Source organism: Oncorhynchus kisutch, unplaced genomic scaffold, assembly GCF_002021735.2.
Source record: "Oncorhynchus kisutch isolate 150728-3 unplaced genomic scaffold, Okis_V2 Okis02a-Okis13b_hom, whole genome shotgun sequence".
NCBI classification, from domain to species: domain Eukaryota; kingdom Metazoa; phylum Chordata; class Actinopteri; order Salmoniformes; family Salmonidae; genus Oncorhynchus; species Oncorhynchus kisutch.
The window spans coordinates 13,640,804-13,660,555 of NW_022261979.1; the positions used below are offsets into that span (position 1 = coordinate 13,640,804).

Genomic DNA, 19,752 nt, shown 5'->3' on the forward strand with positions numbered 1-19,752 from the left:
ACACCCTAAAACTATCCTTATTGATATGAAGTGTCATAACACCCTAAAACTATCCTTATCGATATGAAGTGTCATAACACCCTAAAACTATCCTTATTGATAGGAAGTGTCATAAACACCCCTAAAACTATCCTTATTGATAGGAAGTGTCATAAACACCCCTAAAACTATCCTTATTGATATGAAGTGTCATAACACCCCTAAAACTATCCTTATTGATCCTTATTGATATGAAGTGTCATAACACCCCTAAAACTATCCTTATTGATCCTTATTGATATGAAGTGTCATAACACCCTAAAACTATCCTTATCGATATGAAGTGTCATAACACCCTAAAACTATCCTTATTGATATGAGGTGTCATAACACCGCTAAAACTATCCTTATCGACATGAAGTGTCATAACACCCCTAAAACTATCCTTATTGATATGAATGAAGTGTCATAACACCCCTAAAACTATCCTTATTGATAGGAAGTGTCATAACACCCCTAAAACTATCCTTATTGATAGGAAGTGTCATAAACACCCCTAAAACTATCCTTATTGATATGAAGTGTCATAACACCCCTAAAACTATCCTTATTGATAGGAAGTGTCATAACACCCCTAAAACTATCCTTATTGATCCTTATTGATATGAAGTGTCATAACACCCCTAGAACTATCCTTATTGATAGGAAGTGTCATAACACCCCTAAAACTATCCTTATTGATCCTTATTGATATGAAGTGTCATAACACCCTAAAACGATCCTTATCGATATGAAGTGTCATAACACCCTAAAACTATCCTTATTGATATGAAGTGTCATAACACCCTAAAACTATCCTTATCGATATGAAGTGTCATAACACCCCTAAAACTATCCTTATTGATAGGAAGTGTCATAAACACCCCTAAAACTATGCTTATTGATATGAAGTGTCATAACACCCCTAAAACTATCCTTATTGATCCTTATCGATATGAAGTGTCATAACACCTCTAAAACTATCCTTATTGATATGAAGTGTCATAACACCCCTAAAACTATCCTTATTGATAGGAAGTGTCATAACACCCCTAAAACTATCCTTATTGATCCTTATTGATATGAAGTGTCATAACACCCCTAGAACTATCCTTATTGATAGGAAGTGTCATAACACCCCTAAAACTATCCTTATTGATCCTTATTGATATGAAGTGTCATAACACCCTAAAACTATCCTTATCGATATGAAGTGTCATAACACCCTAAAACTATCCTTATTGATATGAAGTGTCATAACACCCTAAAACTATCCTTATCGATATGAAGTGTCATAACACCCCTAAAACTATCCTTATTGATATGAATGAAGTGTCATAACACCCCTAAAACTATCCTTATTGATATGAATGAAGTGTTATAACACCCCTAAAACTATCCTTATTGATATGAAGTGTCATAACATCCTAAAACTATCCTTATTGATATGAAGTGTCATAACATCCTAAAACTATCCTTATTGATATGAAGTGTCATAACACCCTAAAACTATCCTTATTGATATGAAGTGTCATAACACCCTAAAACTATCCTTATTGATATGAAGTGTCATAACACCCCTAAAACTATCCTTATTGATCCTTATTGATATGAAGTGTCATAACACCCTAAAACTATCCTTATCGATATGAAGTGTCATAACACCCCTAAAACTATCCTTAGTGATCCTTATTGATATGAAGTGTCATAACACCCTAAAACTATCCTTATTGATATGAAGTGTCATAACACCCTAAAACTATCCTTATTGATATGAAGTGTCATAACACCCCTAAAACTATCCTTATTGATATGAATGAAGTGTCATAACACCCCTAAAACTATCCTTATTGATATGAATGAAGTGTCATAACACCCCTAAAACTATCCTTATTGATATGAAGTGTCATAACATCCTAAAACTATCCTTAATGATCCTTATAGATATGAAGTGTCATAACACCCTAAAACTATCCTTATTGATATGAAGTGTCATAACACCCCTAAAACTATCCTTATTGATCCTTATTGATATGAAGTGTCATAACACCCCTAAAACTATCCTTATTGATCCTTATTGATATGAAGTGTCATAACACCCCTAAAACTATCCTTATCGATATGAAGTGTCATAACACCCCTAAAACTATCCTTATTGATATGAGGTGTCATAAACACCCCTAAAACTATGCTTATTGATATGAAGTGTCATAACACCCCTAAAACTATCCTTATTGATATGAAGTGTCATAACACCCCTAAAACTATCCTTATTGATATGAAGTGTCATAACACCCCTAAAACTATCCTTATCGATATGAAGTGTCATAACACCCCTAAAACTATCCTTATCGATATGAAGTGTCATAACACACCTAAAACTATCCTTATTGATCCTTATTGATATGAAGTGTCATAACACCCTAAAACGATCCTTATCGATATGAAGTGTCATAACACCCTAAAACTATCCTTATTGATATGAAGTGTCATAACACCCTAAAACTATCCTTATCGATATGAAGTGTCATAACACCCCTAAAACTATCCTTATTGATAGGAAGTGTCATAAACACCCCTAAAACTATGCTTATTGATATGAAGTGTCATAACACCCCTAAAACTATCCTTATTGATCCTTATCGATATGAAGTGTCATAACACCTCTAAAACTATCCTTATTGATATGAAGTGTCATAACACCCCTAAAACTATCCTTATTGATAGGAAGTGTCATAACACCCCTAAAACTATCCTTATTGATCCTTATTGATATGAAGTGTCATAACACCCCTAGAACTATCCTTATTGATAGGAAGTGTCATAACACCCCTAAAACTATCCTTATTGATCCTTATTGATATGAAGTGTCATAACACCCTAAAACTATCCTTATCGATATGAAGTGTCATAACACCCTAAAACTATCCTTATTGATATGAAGTGTCATAACACCCTAAAACTATCCTTATCGATATGAAGTGTCATAACACCCCTAAAACTATCCTTATTGATATGAATGAAGTGTCATAACACCCCTAAAACTATCCTTATTGATATGAATGAAGTGTTATAACACCCCTAAAACTATCCTTATTGATATGAAGTGTCATAACATCCTAAAACTATCCTTATTGATATGAAGTGTCATAACATCCTAAAACTATCCTTATTGATATGAAGTGTCATAACACCCTAAAACTATCCTTATTGATATGAAGTGTCATAACACCCTAAAACTATCCTTATTGATATGAAGTGTCATAACACCCCTAAAACTATCCTTATTGATCCTTATTGATATGAAGTGTCATAACACCCTAAAACTATCCTTATCGATATGAAGTGTCATAACACCCCTAAAACTATCCTTAGTGATCCTTATTGATATGAAGTGTCATAACACCCTAAAACTATCCTTATTGATATGAAGTGTCATAACACCCTAAAACTATCCTTATTGATATGAAGTGTCATAACACCCCTAAAACTATCCTTATTGATATGAATGAAGTGTCATAACACCCCTAAAACTATCCTTATTGATATGAATGAAGTGTCATAACACCCCTAAAACTATCCTTATTGATATGAAGTGTCATAACATCCTAAAACTATCCTTAATGATCCTTATAGATATGAAGTGTCATAACACCCTAAAACTATCCTTATTGATATGAAGTGTCATAACACCCCTAAAACTATCCTTATTGATCCTTATTGATATGAAGTGTCATAACACCCCTAAAACTATCCTTATTGATCCTTATTGATATGAAGTGTCATAACACCCCTAAAACTATCCTTATCGATATGAAGTGTCATAACACCCCTAAAACTATCCTTATTGATATGAGGTGTCATAAACACCCCTAAAACTATGCTTATTGATATGAAGTGTCATAACACCCCTAAAACTATCCTTATTGATATGAAGTGTCATAACACCCCTAAAACTATCCTTATTGATATGAAGTGTCATAACACCCCTAAAACTATCCTTATCGATATGAAGTGTCATAACACCCCTAAAACTATCCTTATCGATATGAAGTGTCATAACACACCTAAAACTATCCTTATTGATCCTTATTGATATGAAGTGTCATAACACTCCTAAAACTATCCTTATTGATAGGAAGTGTCATAACACCCTAAAACTATCCTTATTGATAGGAAGTGTCATAACACTCCTAAAACTATCCTTATTGATAGGAAGTGCCGTAACTTGTGACCAATAAAAATGAGAAATTGGACAACTTTGTTTAATTCCGCATCCAATGTTGAATCTCTGAAGTTCCGTGGGATAATTTAACAGAGCTGTTACTATAATTGTAAAGTGTCTTAATTATATTGACCAAAACAAAACAAAAATCGAAAGAGTCTCAAAAAAAATAAAAAATAATGTTTAACTGTATCAAAAGCCTTTTAAAAGTCCACAAATAAAATCTTCCACAATGTTCTCGTTGTAGTCTGTCAAGTCCAATACTGGTTTAATATTATGACATATGTGTCTGCCCTTCATAAAACCAGACTTGGGTTTCATCAATGATTTGGTCAAGACATTTTTGTTTTTAAAAGTCTTTCTGCAAAGTCGGATACAAGCAGCTTTTCCATCATTGTTCAGTAACGTGATTTGGTCTCCAATTGTCTGACATCACAGGATCTTTGTTTGGTTTGGGTAGTACAGAAATGAGGCCTTGTTGTCATTGAAACAGGCAGGACCCATAAATCAACTGCCTCTTTAAAAAAACATTAAAAAATCAACAATATTTTCCTTCTGAAAATATTTATAGTATTCACTGATAATGCCATCATTCCCTGGAGATTTGTTCTTTTTTCACTTAAATCACCAGACTTTTGGAAGTCTATGAATTTTGCGTAGTCTTTGACAGAGTCAGGACAGGCAGATATGTCACTAGTAGGACAGGCAGATACGTCACTAGTAGGACAGGCAGATACGTCACTAGTAGGACAGGCAGATACGTCACTAGTAGGACAGGCAGATACGTCACTAGTAGGACAGGCAGATACGTCACTAGTAGGACAGGCAGATACGTCACTAGTAGGACAGGCAGATACGTCACTAGTAGGACAGGCAGATACGTCACTAGTAGGACAGGCAGATACGTCACTAGTAGGACAGGCAGATACGTCACTAGTAGGACAGGCAGATACGTCACTAGTAGGACAGGCAGATATGTCACTAGTAGGACAGGCAGATATGTCACTAGTAGGACAGGCAGATATGTCACTAGTAGGACAGGCAGATATGTCACTAGTAGGACAGGCAGATATGTCACTAGTAGGACAGGCAGATATGTCACTAGTAGGACAGGCATTACCATAGAATTCTGAAACAAGTTTTGAGACATCTTTGGGGTCTTTGTCATCTATATGAAGCTTATGAATAGATGGACATTCTGAACTTCTCTAAAATTGTAACGGTTGTGTTTTTTCCCCACCTTCCTCCAACCATCTCCTTCTTGATCTTACAAATGCCATTTTTTTCCCCTCTCTCTTCATACATTGGGTCCATTTCTTGTTGTAAAGAGAATAACTGAGCCTTTCCTTCTTCATCAAGGACCTCCATAGAGATTAGAGAGCGTTTTTCCTTAACATGTTTATCTTCCCTCAATCTTTTAAGTTCAGCAATTTCTTTACCTCTCTTCATGGCTGTTTGTCTCATCTCATACTTCATTCATTCACAATATTTTCCATAAGACTTAAATAGTTGGGCTTCCCTCCAATTGTCTTGTATAATATGTTTGGCATCCATCTTGAAATGATCATCTTCCAACAGTCTACTATTGAGTTTCCAATAACTCTGTTTATTAACTTCAGATCCATTCATAGGATCCATGAATGGGGGCGGCAGGGTAGCCTAGTGGTTAGAGCGTAGAGGAGGCAGGGTAGCCTAGTGGTTAGAGCGTAGAGGGGGCAGGGTAGCCTAGTGGTTAGAGCGTAGAGGAGGCAGGGTAGCCTAGTGGTTAGAGCGTAGAGGAGGCAGGGTAGCCTAGTGGTTAGAGCGTAGAGGAGGCAGGGTAGCCTAGTGGTTAGAGCGTAGAGGGGGCAGGGTAGCCTAGTGGTTAGAGCGTAGAGGAGGCAGGGTAGCCTAGTGGTTAGAGTGTAGAGGCGTCAGGGTAGCCTAGTGGTTAGAGTGTAGAGGCGTCAGGGTAGCCTAGTGGTTAGAGGGGGCAGGGTAGCCTAGTGGTTAGAGGGGGCAGGGTAGCCTAGTGGTTAGAGTGTAGAGGCGGCAGGGTAGCCTAGTGGTTAGAGTGTAGAGGCGGCAGGGTAGCCTAGTGGTTAGAGTGTAGAGGCGGCAGGGTAGCCTAGTGGTTAGAGTGTAGAGGCGGCAGGGTAGACTAGTGGTTAGAGTGTAGAGGCGGCAGGGTAGACTAGTGGTTAGAGTGTAGAGGCGGTAGGGTAGCCTAGTGGTTAGAGCGTAGAGGAGGCAGGGTAGCCTAGTGGTTAGAGTGTAGAGGCGGCAGGGTAGCCTAGTGGTTAGAGTGTAGAGGGGGCAGGGTAGCCTGGTGGTTAGAGTGTAGAGGCGGCAGGGTAGCCTAGTGGTTAGAGTGTAGAGGCGGCAGGGTAGCCTAGTGGTTAGAGGGGGCAGGGTAGCCTAGTGGTTAGAGGGGGCAGGGTAGCCTAGTGGTTAGAGTGTAGAGGGGGCAGGGTAGCCTAGTGGTTAGAGTGTAGAGGGGGCAGGGTAGCCTAGTGGTTAGAGTGTAGAGGCGGCAGGGTAGCCTAGTGGTTAGAGTGTAGAGGCGGCAGGGTAGCCTAGTGGTTAGAGTGTAGAGGCGGCAGGGTAGCCTAGTGGTTAGAGGGGGCAGGGTAGCCTAGTGGTTAGAGGGGGCAGGGTAGCCTAGTGGTTAGAGTGTAGAGGGGGCAGGGTAGCCTAGTGGTTAGAGTGTAGAGGCGGCAGGGTAGCCTAGTGGTTAGAGTGTAGAGGCGGCAGGGTAGCCTAGTGGTTAGAGTGTAGAGGCGGCAGGGTAGCCTAGTGGTTAGAGTGTAGAGGAGGCAGGGTAGCCTAGTGGTTAGAGCGTAGAGGCGGCAGGGTAGCCTAGTGGTTAGAGAGTAGAGGCGGCAGGGTAGCCTAGTGGTTAGAGTGTAGAGGCGGCAGGGTAGCCTAGTGGTTAGAGTGTAGAGGCGGCAGGGTAGCCTAGTGGTTAGAGTGTAGAGGAGGCAGGGTAGCCTAGTGGTTAGAGTGTAGAGGCGGTAGGGTAGCCTAGTGGTTAGAGCGTTGGACTAGTAACCGGAAGGTTGCAAGTTCAAGCCCCCAAGCTGACAAGGTACAAATCTGTCGTTCTGCCCCTGAACAAGGCAGTTAACCCACTGTTCCTAGGCCGTCATTGAAAATAAGAATTTGTTCTTAACTGACTTGCCTAGTTAAATAAAAGGTTAAAAAAGATAAGAATATAACTTTATGATCGGTAAGATTTGGATGGTTCAATGGATACCTTGACTACAGTGTTATCTAACGAATTAGAAGTCAACTCTTGGCAGTCTGGACATGTCCTTGTTACACCAAGTCCTTTTTATCAGGATATGTAGATCTCCAAATATTGACTAATCCAATCCCAAGAAATAGATGATAAACACTCAGGATTAACAATGCTGGATCTGTTAGGAGGCGGATATCTGTCAATCGGCACATTAGATACAGAATTAAAATCTCCACCTGAGATCATTTTTGATCTCCTGAAATACACCTTGAACTCTATTCATCTCTTCTTGAAATAAAATCCTGTTGTTTCGTTTGTTGTTGGATGCATAAATATTCCCTAATAAAAACCAGAGTGGTGAGTCTTACTAGTGATGACCTTCCCTTTAAATGCACCTCTTAAAACTGCTACACCTGCAGAGTGGTTGTTGCCATATAACCAGATATCGTTACCCCAGGGCGTCCCACAGGGCGTCCCACAGGGCGTCCCACAGGGCATCCCACAGGGCGGTGTACAATTGGTCCAGCGTCGTCCGGGGGAAGCCGTCTTTGTAAATAAGAATTTGTTCTTAAACCGACTAGCCAAGTTAATTAAAAAGGTTCACAAAAAAATAATTCTTACTCCCACAAGGGGGAGGCATTGTGTAGACCTTACAATAAGGAGTTAGTTATTCACCCATAGTTAGTGTTTAGTTTAGCCAGTTCCCAGGTCTCATTCTATTGTTGGTCTACATTTTTTTATAATAAAAGGCTGTTTTTCAACTGGTAATTACAGCAGTGTTTTGGCTTTCCAGTTCTGTCCGAGTTCGTCTCTCCAATGTTCTGATTTGGCCGCATTTCCCATCGATGACAGTTCTTGCACCGATAAAAAAAAAGCCTTTTTCCTGCCGGTCAGGCGACAGCCACAGTTTCTCTCTTTATCCGCTGAGATCCTCCGTGAACCTCAATGTTTGCTTGATGAGAAACTCACAATTCTTCGCTCGCCTCCAGAGAAGATCGCGTGTAGATCTTTTGGTGAACCGGATGATGGTTTTCCCTCGGTCTCGTCTTGATCCTCGAGTCTTCCCAAACGATGAACGATGTCCACATTTTCCTGAAGTTTGGCTTTTGATTCTGGAATGACAGCTCCACAGATGTCAACAACTCTGGAATGTCAGCTCCACAGATGTCAACAACTCTGGAATGTCAACAACTCTGGAATGACAGCTCCACAGATGTCAACTCTGGAATGTCAGCTCCACAGATGTCAACAACTCTGGAATGTCAACAACTCTGGAATGACAGCTCCACAGATGTCAACAACTCTGGAATGACAGCTCCACAGATGTCAACAACTCTGGAATGACAGCTCCACAGATGTCAACAACTCTGGAATGACAGCTCCACAGATGTCAACAACTCTGGAATGTCAACAACTCTGGAATGTCAACAACTCTGGAATGTCAACAACTCTGGAATGTCAACAACTCTGGAATGTCAACAACTCTGGAATGACAGCTCCACAGATGTCAACAACTCTGGAATGTCAACAACTCTGGAATGTCAACAACTCTGGAATGACAGCTCCACAGATGTCAACAACTCTGGAATGACAGCTCCACAGATGTCAACAACTCTGGAATGACAGCTCCACAGATGTCAACAACTCTGGAATGACAGCTCCACAGATGACAACAACTCTGGAATGTCAGCTCCACAGATGACAACAACTCTGGAATGACAACAACTCTGGAATGACAGCTCCACAGATGACAACAACTCTGGAATGACAGCTCCACAGATGTCAACAACTCTGCATTTGATGTCCTCACCAGCCTGCTCTGGAATTCCATGGAGCCTCAGGTTCCACCTGCGCTGGGATCTCTCCTCCCCGTTCACCTTTTGCTCGAGTTTCATCCCCTTCTCATTTTCCTGCCAGATAACTTCCACTTTTGAGGGGTTTCACTTCTCCAAAGATAGTCAGATATTGATTTTTTTCATCGTATTCTCCCTAACCATATCCCTCCAAGTCATGTTCCCTTTCATCTACCGTTGCTGTCAAAAAGCATCCCGATATTGTTTTGCATCTCAAGAAGTGACATACCCTCTTGGCCTCATCTTTTCCCCCTGGGGCTTGACCAGAGTACTGGGACCGTAAGGTAACGGCCTGAGCTGGGGACTGGAGGGGTGCAAGTTGTGACCATTGTTGTCCATACTCATTAAATCTCCATCCCCCATAGCAGTATCCCCCCCCCAGTTATATTCTGAAGAAGAGAACCTAAAACCATCTTTTGCTGTTAATTGTCCATCTGATGATTTCTCAATTTCTTTTGGTTCTGGAAGCTTCCATGTAACACTAGACAAGCTAGTTTTTAAGCTAGCTAGCGGATCTAGTGTTGTCGCTGGAACTTAATTGTTTTTAAAGGTGAATAACTTGCAGAAAGTAATCTGTTACTTCAGTAAAACAAACTAAACCATATTCATACGGTGTTTTATAACTGATCAAATGGTCATATCTGGGTCAGGAAATCCAATCATTTCTTCAGCTACCAAGAAAATGTATCTGCACCGACCGCCATCTGCTCAGGGTCGTTTTCCTTGTTGGAAGGTGACCCTTCGTCCATGTCTGAGGTAACTGAGCGCTCTGGAGCAGGTTTTCATCAAGGATCTCTCTGTGCTTCAGTCTGTTCATCTTTGTCTTGATTATCCCTGCTCAGCAGGCCAAATACATTATGGGTATTGGGTGGGTGGGGTTATATCCTTCCTGTTTGGCCCTGTCCGGGGGTGTCCTCAGATGGGGCCACAGTGTCTCCTGACCCCTCCTGTCTCAGCCTCCAGTATTTATGCTGCAGTAGTTTATGTGTCGGGGGGCTAGGGTCAGTTTGTTATATCTGGAGTACCTCTCCTGTCCTATTTGGTGTCCTGTGTGAATCTAAGTGTGCGTTCTCTAATTCTCTCTTTCTTTCTCTCTCTCGGAGGACCTGAGCCCTAGGACCATGCCCCAGGACTACCTAACATGATGACTCCTTGCTGTCCCCAGTCCACCTGGCCATGCTGCTGTTCCAGTTTCAACTGTTCTGCCTTATTATTATTCGACCATGCTGGTCATTTATGAACATTTGAACATCTTGGCCATGTTCTGTTATAATCTCCACCCGGCACAGCCAGAAGAGGACTGGCCACCCCACATAGCCTGGTTCCTCTCTAGGTTTCTTCCTAGGTTTTGGCCTTTCTAGGGAGTTTTTCCTAGCCACCGTGCTTCTACACCTGCATTGCTTGCTGTTTGGGGTTTTAGTCTGGGTTTCTGTACAGCACTTTGAGCTCAGACACGCCCTGTGTGTGTCTGAGGTTCACAGTCTGCCCTGTGTGTGTCTGAGGTTCACAGTCTGCCCTGTGTGTGTCTGAGGTTCAGTCTGCCCTGTGTGTGTCTGAGGTTCAGTCTGCCCTGTGTGGGTCTGAGGTTCAGTCTGCCCTGTGTGGGTCTGAGGTTCAGTCTGCCCTGTGTGGGTCTGAGGTTCAGTCTGCCCTGTGTGGGTCTGAGGTTCAGTCTGCCCTGTGTGGGTCTGAGCTGAGGTGTACAGTCTGCCCTGTGTGTCTGAGCTGAGGGTCACAGTCTGCCCTGTGTGTGTCTGAGCTGAGGTTCAGTCTGCCCTGTGTGTGTCTGAGTTGAGGTTCACAGTCTGCCCTGTGTGTCTGAGCTGAGGTGTACAGTCTGCCCTGTGTGTCTGAGCTGAGGTCCTTACCCGCAGTCTGCCCTGTGTGTCTGAGCTGAGGTGTACAGTCTGCCCTGTGTGTGTCTGAGCTGAGGTTCTGACCCGCAGTCTGCCCTGTGTGTCTGAGCTGAGGTTCTGACCCGCAGTCTGCCCTGTGTGTCTGAGCTGAGGTTCTGACCCGCAGTCTGCCCTGTGTGTCTGAGCTGAGGTTCTGACCCGCAGTCTGCCCTGTGTGTGTCTGAGCTGAGGTTCTGACCCGCAGTCTGCCCTGTGTGTCTGAGCTGAGGTGTACAGTCTGCCCTGTGTGTCTGAGCTGAGGTTCTGACCCGCAGTCTGCCCTGTGTGTCTGAGCTGAGGTGTACAGTCTGCCCTGTGTGTCTGAGCTGAGGTTCTGACCCGCAGTCTGCCCTGTGTGTGTCTGAGCTGAGGTTCTTACCCACAGTCTGGGGCGGGGCACCAGCGACAGTCAGGGTCGGTCACCAGCCATCGCCTCAACATGAACTCCTCGTACTTCTCCATGAGGGGCTGGTCTCCCAGGATGATGCGTATGTCGTGGGGGTTGAACCGCTCAGAGCACTCTGGACAGCTGATGTTGACGCGCGACTCACTGATCTCTATTCGTAAGTACTGGCGCAGGCAATCCGCACAGGAGCGGTGGTGGCAGGTCATGATGTCCGGGAAACTGTCCCTAGAGTGACGTAGAAGGCACAGAGGGCACTCCAGCAGCTCTCGACCCCGGGAGGAAGAGGAAGAGGAGGATGACGCCCCGAGGGAGGAGGTGCAGGCAGCTCCGGCCACTGAGAAGGCAGAGTTCTTATCGTTCAGCGTGAGGTCTGAGTGGATGCTGTCTATGCTGGCGATACCAACCACCCCTCCTTCCCCATGGAGCTCCATGGACTTCCTCTTGGGGTCCCGGCGCCGTCTGAACAGGTTCCCCATGGACAGGCGTCTCTTCTTGGGGACCTTCTTCACGGAGGGCAGGCTGACTGAGGAGGAGGACTGAAGGTCCCGGTCAGAGCCCATGGTTTGGTGCTTCTGGAGGTTCATCATGGCTCCAGTGGGATTCGGGGGGGGCTGCCCAACCCCTCACATGGACAGGGTTAGGGAGGCCGGGGAGAGACTGGAGGGGAGGCCGGGGAGAGACTGGGGGTGGGGTTGGGGACAGGGGAGGGGGTCGGGGACTGGGGAGGGGGTCAGGGGTCTAGTGGGGAACAGGGTTTAAGCCATGGTGGTTCTCGTCAGTCCTTTCCTGGGTCTTCGGGGCTCCTTGTTCTGTCCGTCTGAGGAGAGAAGGAACAAGCTGTTAACAAGTATTCAAACACCGTCTAGTGGGCCACCCCCAGACTACCGTCTAGTGGGCCACCCCCAGACTACCGTCTAGTGGGCCACCCCCAGACTACCGTCTAGTGGGCCACCCCCAGACTACCGTCTAGTGGGCCACCCCCAGACTACCGTCTAGTGGGCCACCCCCAGACTACCGTCTAGTGGGCCACCCCCAGACTACCGTCTAGTGGGCCACCCCCAGACTACCGTCTAGTGGGCCACCCCCAGACTACCGTCTAGTGGGCCACCCCAGACTACCGTCTAGTGGGCCACCCCAGACTACCGTCTAGTGGGCCACCCCAGACTACCGTCTCTCTAAACTCCAGTGTAATGTCCACACACACTACAGACCCTTTAGCCAAATACATTTAAACTAAGTTTCACAATTCCTGACATTTAATCCTAGTAAAAATTCCATCTTAGGTCAGTTAGGATCACCACTTTATTTTAAGAATGTGAAATGTCAGAATAATAGTAGAGAGAAGGATTTCGTTCATCACATTCCCAGTGGGTCAGAAGTTTACATACACTCAATTAGTATTTGGTAGCATTGCCTTTAAATTGTTTAACTAGTGTCAAACGTTTCGGGTAGCCTTCCACAAGCGTCCCACAATAAGTTGAGTGAATTTTGGCTCATTCCTCCTGACAGAGCTGTAACTGAGTCAGGTTTGTAGGCCTCCTTGCTCTCACACGCTTTTTCAGTTCTGCCCAAAACATTCCTATTGGATTGAGGTCAGGGCTTTGTGATGACCACTCCAATACCTTGACTTTGTTGTCCTTAAGCCATTTTGCCACAACTTTGGAAGTATGCTTGGGGTCATTGTCCATTTGGAAGACCCATTTACGACCAAGCTTTAACTTCCCTGACTGATGTCTTGAGATGTTGCTTCAATATATCCACATAATTTTCCTTCCTCATGAAGCCATCTAATTTGTGAAGTGCACAAGTCCCCCCTGCAGCAAAGCACCCCCACAACATGATGCTGCCACCCTCATGTTTCACTGTTGGGATGGTGTTCTTGTTCTTGCAAGCCTCCCCCTTTTTCCTCCAAACATAACGATGGTAATTTGTTTCATCAGACCAGAGGACATTTCTTCAAAAAGTACGATCTTTGTCCCCATGTGCAGTTGCAAACCGTAGTCTGGCTTTTTTAATGCCGGTTTTGGAGCAGTGGCTTCTTCCTTGCTGAGCAGCCTTTCAGGTTATGTCGATATAGGACTGGTTTTACTGTGGATAAAGATACTTTTGTACCCGTTTCCTCCAGCATCTTCACAAGGTCCTTTGCTGTTGTTCTGGGATTGATTTGCACTTTTCGCACCAACGTACGTTCATCTCTAGGAGACAGAACGGGTCTCCTTCCTGAGTGGTATGACGCCTGCGTGGTCCCATGGTGTTGTGTACTATTGTTTGTACAGATGATCGTGGTACCTTCAGGCGTTTGGAAATTGCTCCCAAGGAACCAGACTTGTGGAGGTCTACAATTGTTTTTCTGAAGTCTTGGCTGATTTATTTGGATTTTCCCATGATGTCAAGGAGAGGCACTGAGTTTGAAGGTAGGCCATGAAATACACCTCCAATTGACTGAAATTATGTAAATTAGCCTATCAGAAGCTTCTAAAGTCATGACATTTTAACCCTCTGAACCACTAGGCTACCCGCCTCCCCCCTCTGAACCACTAGGCTACCCGCCTCCCCCCTCTGAACCACTAGGCTACCCGCCTCCCCCCTCTGAACCACTAGGCTACCTGCACACCCCCCCCCCCCCCTCCTCCGCTAACCACTAGGCTACCTGCCTCCTCCCTCCCCCTCCTCTAACCACTAGGCTACCTACACCCCCCTCCCCCTCCTCTAACCACTAGGCTACCTACACCCCCCCCCCCTACACTCTAACCACTAGGCTACCTACACCCCCCCCCTACACTCTAACCACTAGGCTACCTACACCCCCCCCCTACACTCCAACCACTAGACTACCTGCCCCCCCCCCCCCCCCCTCTAACCACTAGACTACCTGTTCAGTTCCCGGGTGTAAATCCACTTAACGTATTTCCAAAAACAACAAGAGAGTAGTTGGAAGTGAATGTGTGATGTCATAGCTGACACCCCACTCATTCTGCTGAGAGTTGAATCTTCATTTCAGAGCAGACGTGGACACAAACTGAGGGAGATTTTACCTGAATTTTATTTTATTTTTTTTACAAATTCTTCCAGTAAAATTAGTTTTAGTAAAAATGTTCAATATGAATGGTTTAAAGTAATGATTGTGCATATAGAGAGTTGGATGGTTTGTTCAACTTTAAAATGTAATGTTTTTTGTTTGGTAGACATTTTAAAAAAAGGTTTACAATGCAGAAATATCTCCGTCATTTCCTGGTTCCTATAATTCTAATAGTTCACCTAATTTTCAGTTTGTGACAAAACAAGCAACGTATAGATAATCATTGTACCGCCTAAATTCGCTGTGAAATATATTTTCCATAACCATATTGTATTCTCAGCTGGTGTGCAAAGCCGAAAGTAAAAGACGCAAAAAATGTACTTAACAGGAAGTATTGAAATAGCGCACATAGAAGAGATCTACGGCTTCTTAGACTGGCTTTTAATGAGAATGACAGCTCTATAAACACAAAATGTCTATGTGAATTTGGTTGGGTCGCCCAAAGTGACACATTGCATCTTTAAGTGACACATCTGATCCTCAGAGCAATTCCTTTACTGTGGAATTACCCTACAGTCCTTTCCTGTGGAATTACCCTATAGCCCTTTACTGTGGAATTACCCTACAGTCCTTTACTGTGGAATTACCCGACAGTCCTTTACTGTGGAATCACCCTACAGTCCTTTACTGTGGAATTACCCGACAGTCCTTTACTGTGGAATTACCCTACAGTCCTCTACATAACAGCCTTCTGACAAGAGCCCTCAGCTCTTTCTCCAGGATATTACTTCCTAACCCACTTCAAAAGACCAATGGTGCACTTCCTCCTTTGGGGCTGCTCTGAACCCTAACTACTACGGTGAAATAGCACAAGAGGATTCTCTTAAAAACGAGGAGTGAGAAGGACAGCGCTTTCCAAAAGGAGGGAGAATAGAGGATATTGCATTTCAGTCAGAATATCCTGACAGCTGTACTGGTATGTGTTCTTCACCAGGAGCAGATGTAGAGTTGTACTGTGTTATTCTGATGGGGGTTTGGGACAGGTCAACTAGCTAGCCCGTCTCCAGACAGGGTTTCAGAAGCCTCGCAGAATGAAACACTCAGCTCATTTGGACAAGAACGGAAGTCAGCAGAGAGGAGTTATTCAAACTCCTCACACAGCTTTATTAAGACGATAAACTAGAACCAGCTGGGCCCTGGCCTGAGAAAAGGTGCCTGAGAGAGTTAAGGAGGGAGAGAGAGGTCCAACCCATACTGCTACAGTCTTCTCCCTCAGCTCTAGTCCGGAGGTCCAACCCATTCTGTTCTCAGCTCTAGTCCTGTGGTCCAACTCTAGTCCTGTGGTCCAACCCATTCTGTTCTCAGCTCTAGTCCTGTGGTCCAACTCTAGTCCTGTGGTCCAACCCATTCTGCTCTCAGCTCTAGTCCTGTGGTCCAACTCTAGTCCTGTGGTCCAACCCAGTCTGCTCTCAGCTCTAGTCCTGTGGTCCAACCCAGTCTGCTCTCAGCTCTAGTCCTGTGGTCCAACTCATTCTGCTCTCAGCTCTAGTCCTGTGCTCCAACCCATTCTGCGCTCTCAGCTCTAGTCCTGTGCTCCAACCCATTCTGCTCTCAGCTCTAGTCCTGTGGTCCAACCCATTCTGCTCTCTCAGCTCTAGTCCTGTGGTCCAACCCATTCTGCTCTGAGCTCTAGTCCTGTGGTCCAACCCATTCTGCTCTCAGCTCTAGTCCTGTGGTCCAACCCATTCTGCTCTCAGCTCTAGATAACACAAACACAATGTAGGTGACGAGCCTGCTGTGTTAAAGGGCTCCCACTAGATAACACAGCCACAAGGTAGATGACGAGCCTGCTGTGTTAAAGGGTTCCCACTAGATAACACAGCCACAAGGTAGGTGACGAGCCTGCTGTGTTAAAGGGCTCCCACTAGATAACACAGCCACAAGGTAGATGACGAGCCTGCTGTGTTAAAGGGCTCCCACTAGATAACACAGCCACAAGGTAGATGACGAGCCTGCTGTGTTAAAGTGTTCCCACTAGATAACACAGCCACAAGGTAGGTGACGAGCCTGCTGTGTTAAAGGGCTCCCACTAGATAACACAGCCACAAGGTAGGTGACGAGCCTGCTGTGTTAAAGGGGTTCCCACTAGATAACACAGCCACAAGGAGGAACCAGAGCCTGCTGTGTTAAAGGGCTCCCACTAGATAACACAGCCACAAGGTAGGTGACGAGCCTGCTGCCTACCTGTTCCTGGTTTACATCACACTTCCTGTGAATGGTAGGACTGTCGCCCACCACCGCCAACACTTGGTCTGGAATGCAAATGGTTAGCCAGCGTGAGCTAGCTACCGAGCTAGCATACTAAACTCTGTAGCACAGACTAGATCCTCCATATGACGCTGAGATCAAAAGTGCATTGTGGGTAGTTTAGAAAACTTCCGGATATAAGTTCATGTAATAACCCGAAAACACAACTACGCTTGTACTTCTAGGTAACCAGATGGTGACTACAACTAAGTTATTAAGTCTCACCGGTGAGAAACAACTCCTGCTTCCTGCCGTTACTCTCCAGACGGCTCTGCTGCGTTCCTGGAATCCAGTCTTAATCTGCCGCTTAAATAAACACAGGAAAATATGTTTTCCAAAACATGGACGCAGGAACAGCAACTAATAATGAAGCCCAGCGTGCCTCAGGAGAATGATTACCATACTACTGCAGGACGGTAAGGTCTAGCATCAACACCCTTCAACAAGCGGAGAGCTCATCCCGTCCACCTCCCCCCCCAGACCTATCGTCCACCTCCCCCCAGACCTATCGTCCACCTCTCACCCGGCCCTATCGTCCACCTCTCACCCGGCCCTATCGTCCACCTCTCACCCGGCCCTATCGTCCACCTCTCACCCGGCCTATCGTCCACCTCTCACCCGGCCCCTATCGTCCACCTCCCCCCCCAGACCTATCGTCCACCTCCCCCCCCCCCAGACCTATCGTCCACCTCCCCCCCAGACCTATCGTCCACCTCTCACCCGGCCCTCCCGTCCACCCCCTAGACCTCCCATCCACCCCCCCCCCCCTAGACCTCCCGTCCATCTCCCCCCCAGACCTCCCGTCCATCTCCCCCCCCAGACCTCCCGTCCATCTCCCCCCCAGACCTCCCGTCCATCTCCCCCCCCCAGACCTCCCGTCCATCTCCCCCCCAGACCTCCCGTCCATCTCCCCCCCAGACCTCCCGTCCATCTCCCCCCCAGACCTCCCGTCCATCTCCCCCCCAGACCTCCCGTCCATCTTCCCCCCAGACCTCCCGTCCATCTTCCCCCCCAGACCTCCCGTCCATCTCCCCCCCAGACCTTTAAGTTCTCTCCATAGCTGTTAAATTCTCTAGAAGAGCTGTTGATTCCTCTCCATAGCTGTTAAATTCTCTAGAAGAGCTGTTGATTCCTCTCCATAGCTGTTAAATTCTCTAGAAGAGCTGTTGATTCCTCTCCATAGCTGTTAAATTCTCTAGAAGAGCTGTTGATTCCTCTCCATAGCTGTTAAATTCTCTAGAAGAGCTGTTGATTCCTCTCCATAGCTGTTAAATTCTCTAGAAGAGCTGTTGATTCCTCTCCATAGCTGTTCAATTCTCTAGAAGAGCTGTTGATTCCTCTCCATAGCTGTTAAATTCTCTAGAAGAACTGTTGATTCCTCTCCATAGCTGTTAAATTCTCTAGAAGAGCTGTTGATTCCTCTCCATAGCTGTTAAATTCTCTAGAAGAGCTGTTGATTCCTCTCCATAGCTGTTAAATTCTCTAGAAGAACTGTTGATTCCTCTCCATAGCTGTTAAATTCTCTAGAAGAACTGTTGATTCCTCTCCATAGCTGTTAAATTCTCTAGAAGAGCTGTTGATTCCTCTCCATAGCTGTTAAATTCTCTAGAAGAGCTGTTGATTCCTCTCCATAGCTGTTCAATTCTCTAGAAGAGCTGTTGATTCCTCTCCATAGCTGTTAAATTCTCTAGAAGAACTGTTGATTCCTCTCCATAGCTGTTAAATTCTCTAGAAGAGCTGTTGATTCCTCTCCATAGCTGTTAAATTCTCTAGAAGAGCTGTTGATTCCTCTCCATAGCTGTTAAATTCTCTAGAAGAGCTGTTGATTCCTCTCCATAGCTGTTAAATTCTCTAGAAGAGCTGTTGATTCCTCTCCATAGCTGTTAAATTCTCTAGAAGAGCTGTTGATTCCTCTCCATAGCTGTTCAATTCTCTAGAAGAGCTGTTGATTCCTCTCCATAGCTGTTAAATTCTCTAGAAGAACTGTTGATTCCTCTCCATAGCTGTTAAATTCTCTAGAAGAGCTGTTGATTCCTCTCCATAGCTGTTAAATTCTCTAGAAGAGCTGTTGATTCCTCTCCATAGCTGTTAAATTCTCTAGAAGAACTGTTGATTCCTCTCCATAGCTGTTAAATTCTCTAGAAGAACTGTTGATTCCTCTCCATAGCTGTTAAATTCTCTAGAAGAGCTGTTGATTCCTCTCCATAGCTGTTAAATTCTCTAGAAGAACTGTTGATTCCTCTCCATAGCTGTTAAATTCTCTAGAAGAGCTGTTGATTTCTCTCCATAGAGCTCCATAAACACTTGAGAAGTCAAAAGAGCCTTCCCTGTGAAAGAATGATGTGAGGGACTGGAGTCCTGACAGAGAGAACATGTAGTTCTGAGTAGGAAGTTAATTTGTTGACAGTGGCCCAAAGACATTGACTCACATTCAAAACCACACAGTGGATTACTGGACATTTAGAAGGCCCAGAGAGACATTTCCCAAACCTTTTACCGCTGGTTAAATATTTACTGACCGACCGACCCTCAGAGACAACAGGGAGGGTTGTCTCCCGACCGACCGACCCTCAGATACAACAGGGAGGGTTGTCTCCCGACCGACCGACCCTCAGATACAACAGGGAGGGTTGTCTCCCGACCGACCGACCCTCAGATACAACAGGGAGGGTTGTCTCCCGACCGACCGACCCTCAGATACAACAGGGAGGGTTGTCTCCCGACCGGCCGACCCTCAGATACAACAGGGAAGGTTGTCTCCTGACCGGCCGACCCTCAGATACAACAGGGAGGGTTGTCTCCTGACCGG

General features: G+C 45.1%; 1 protein-coding gene across 1 annotated transcript in view; it reads right to left on the minus strand.

Moving 5' to 3' along the window:
- The window catches only part of LOC116359254 (E3 ubiquitin-protein ligase RNF19A-like), an 84,691-nt gene that overhangs the window by 38,418 nt on the left and 26,521 nt on the right, over positions 1-19,752 (minus strand). Inside the window, exon 2 of the mRNA XM_031811819.1 lies at positions 11,591-12,434. Coding sequence (XP_031667679.1) covers positions 11,591-12,204 — 614 coding nt within the window. The 5' untranslated portion in view covers positions 12,205-12,434. The remainder of the gene's footprint in view (positions 1-11,590; positions 12,435-19,752) is intronic.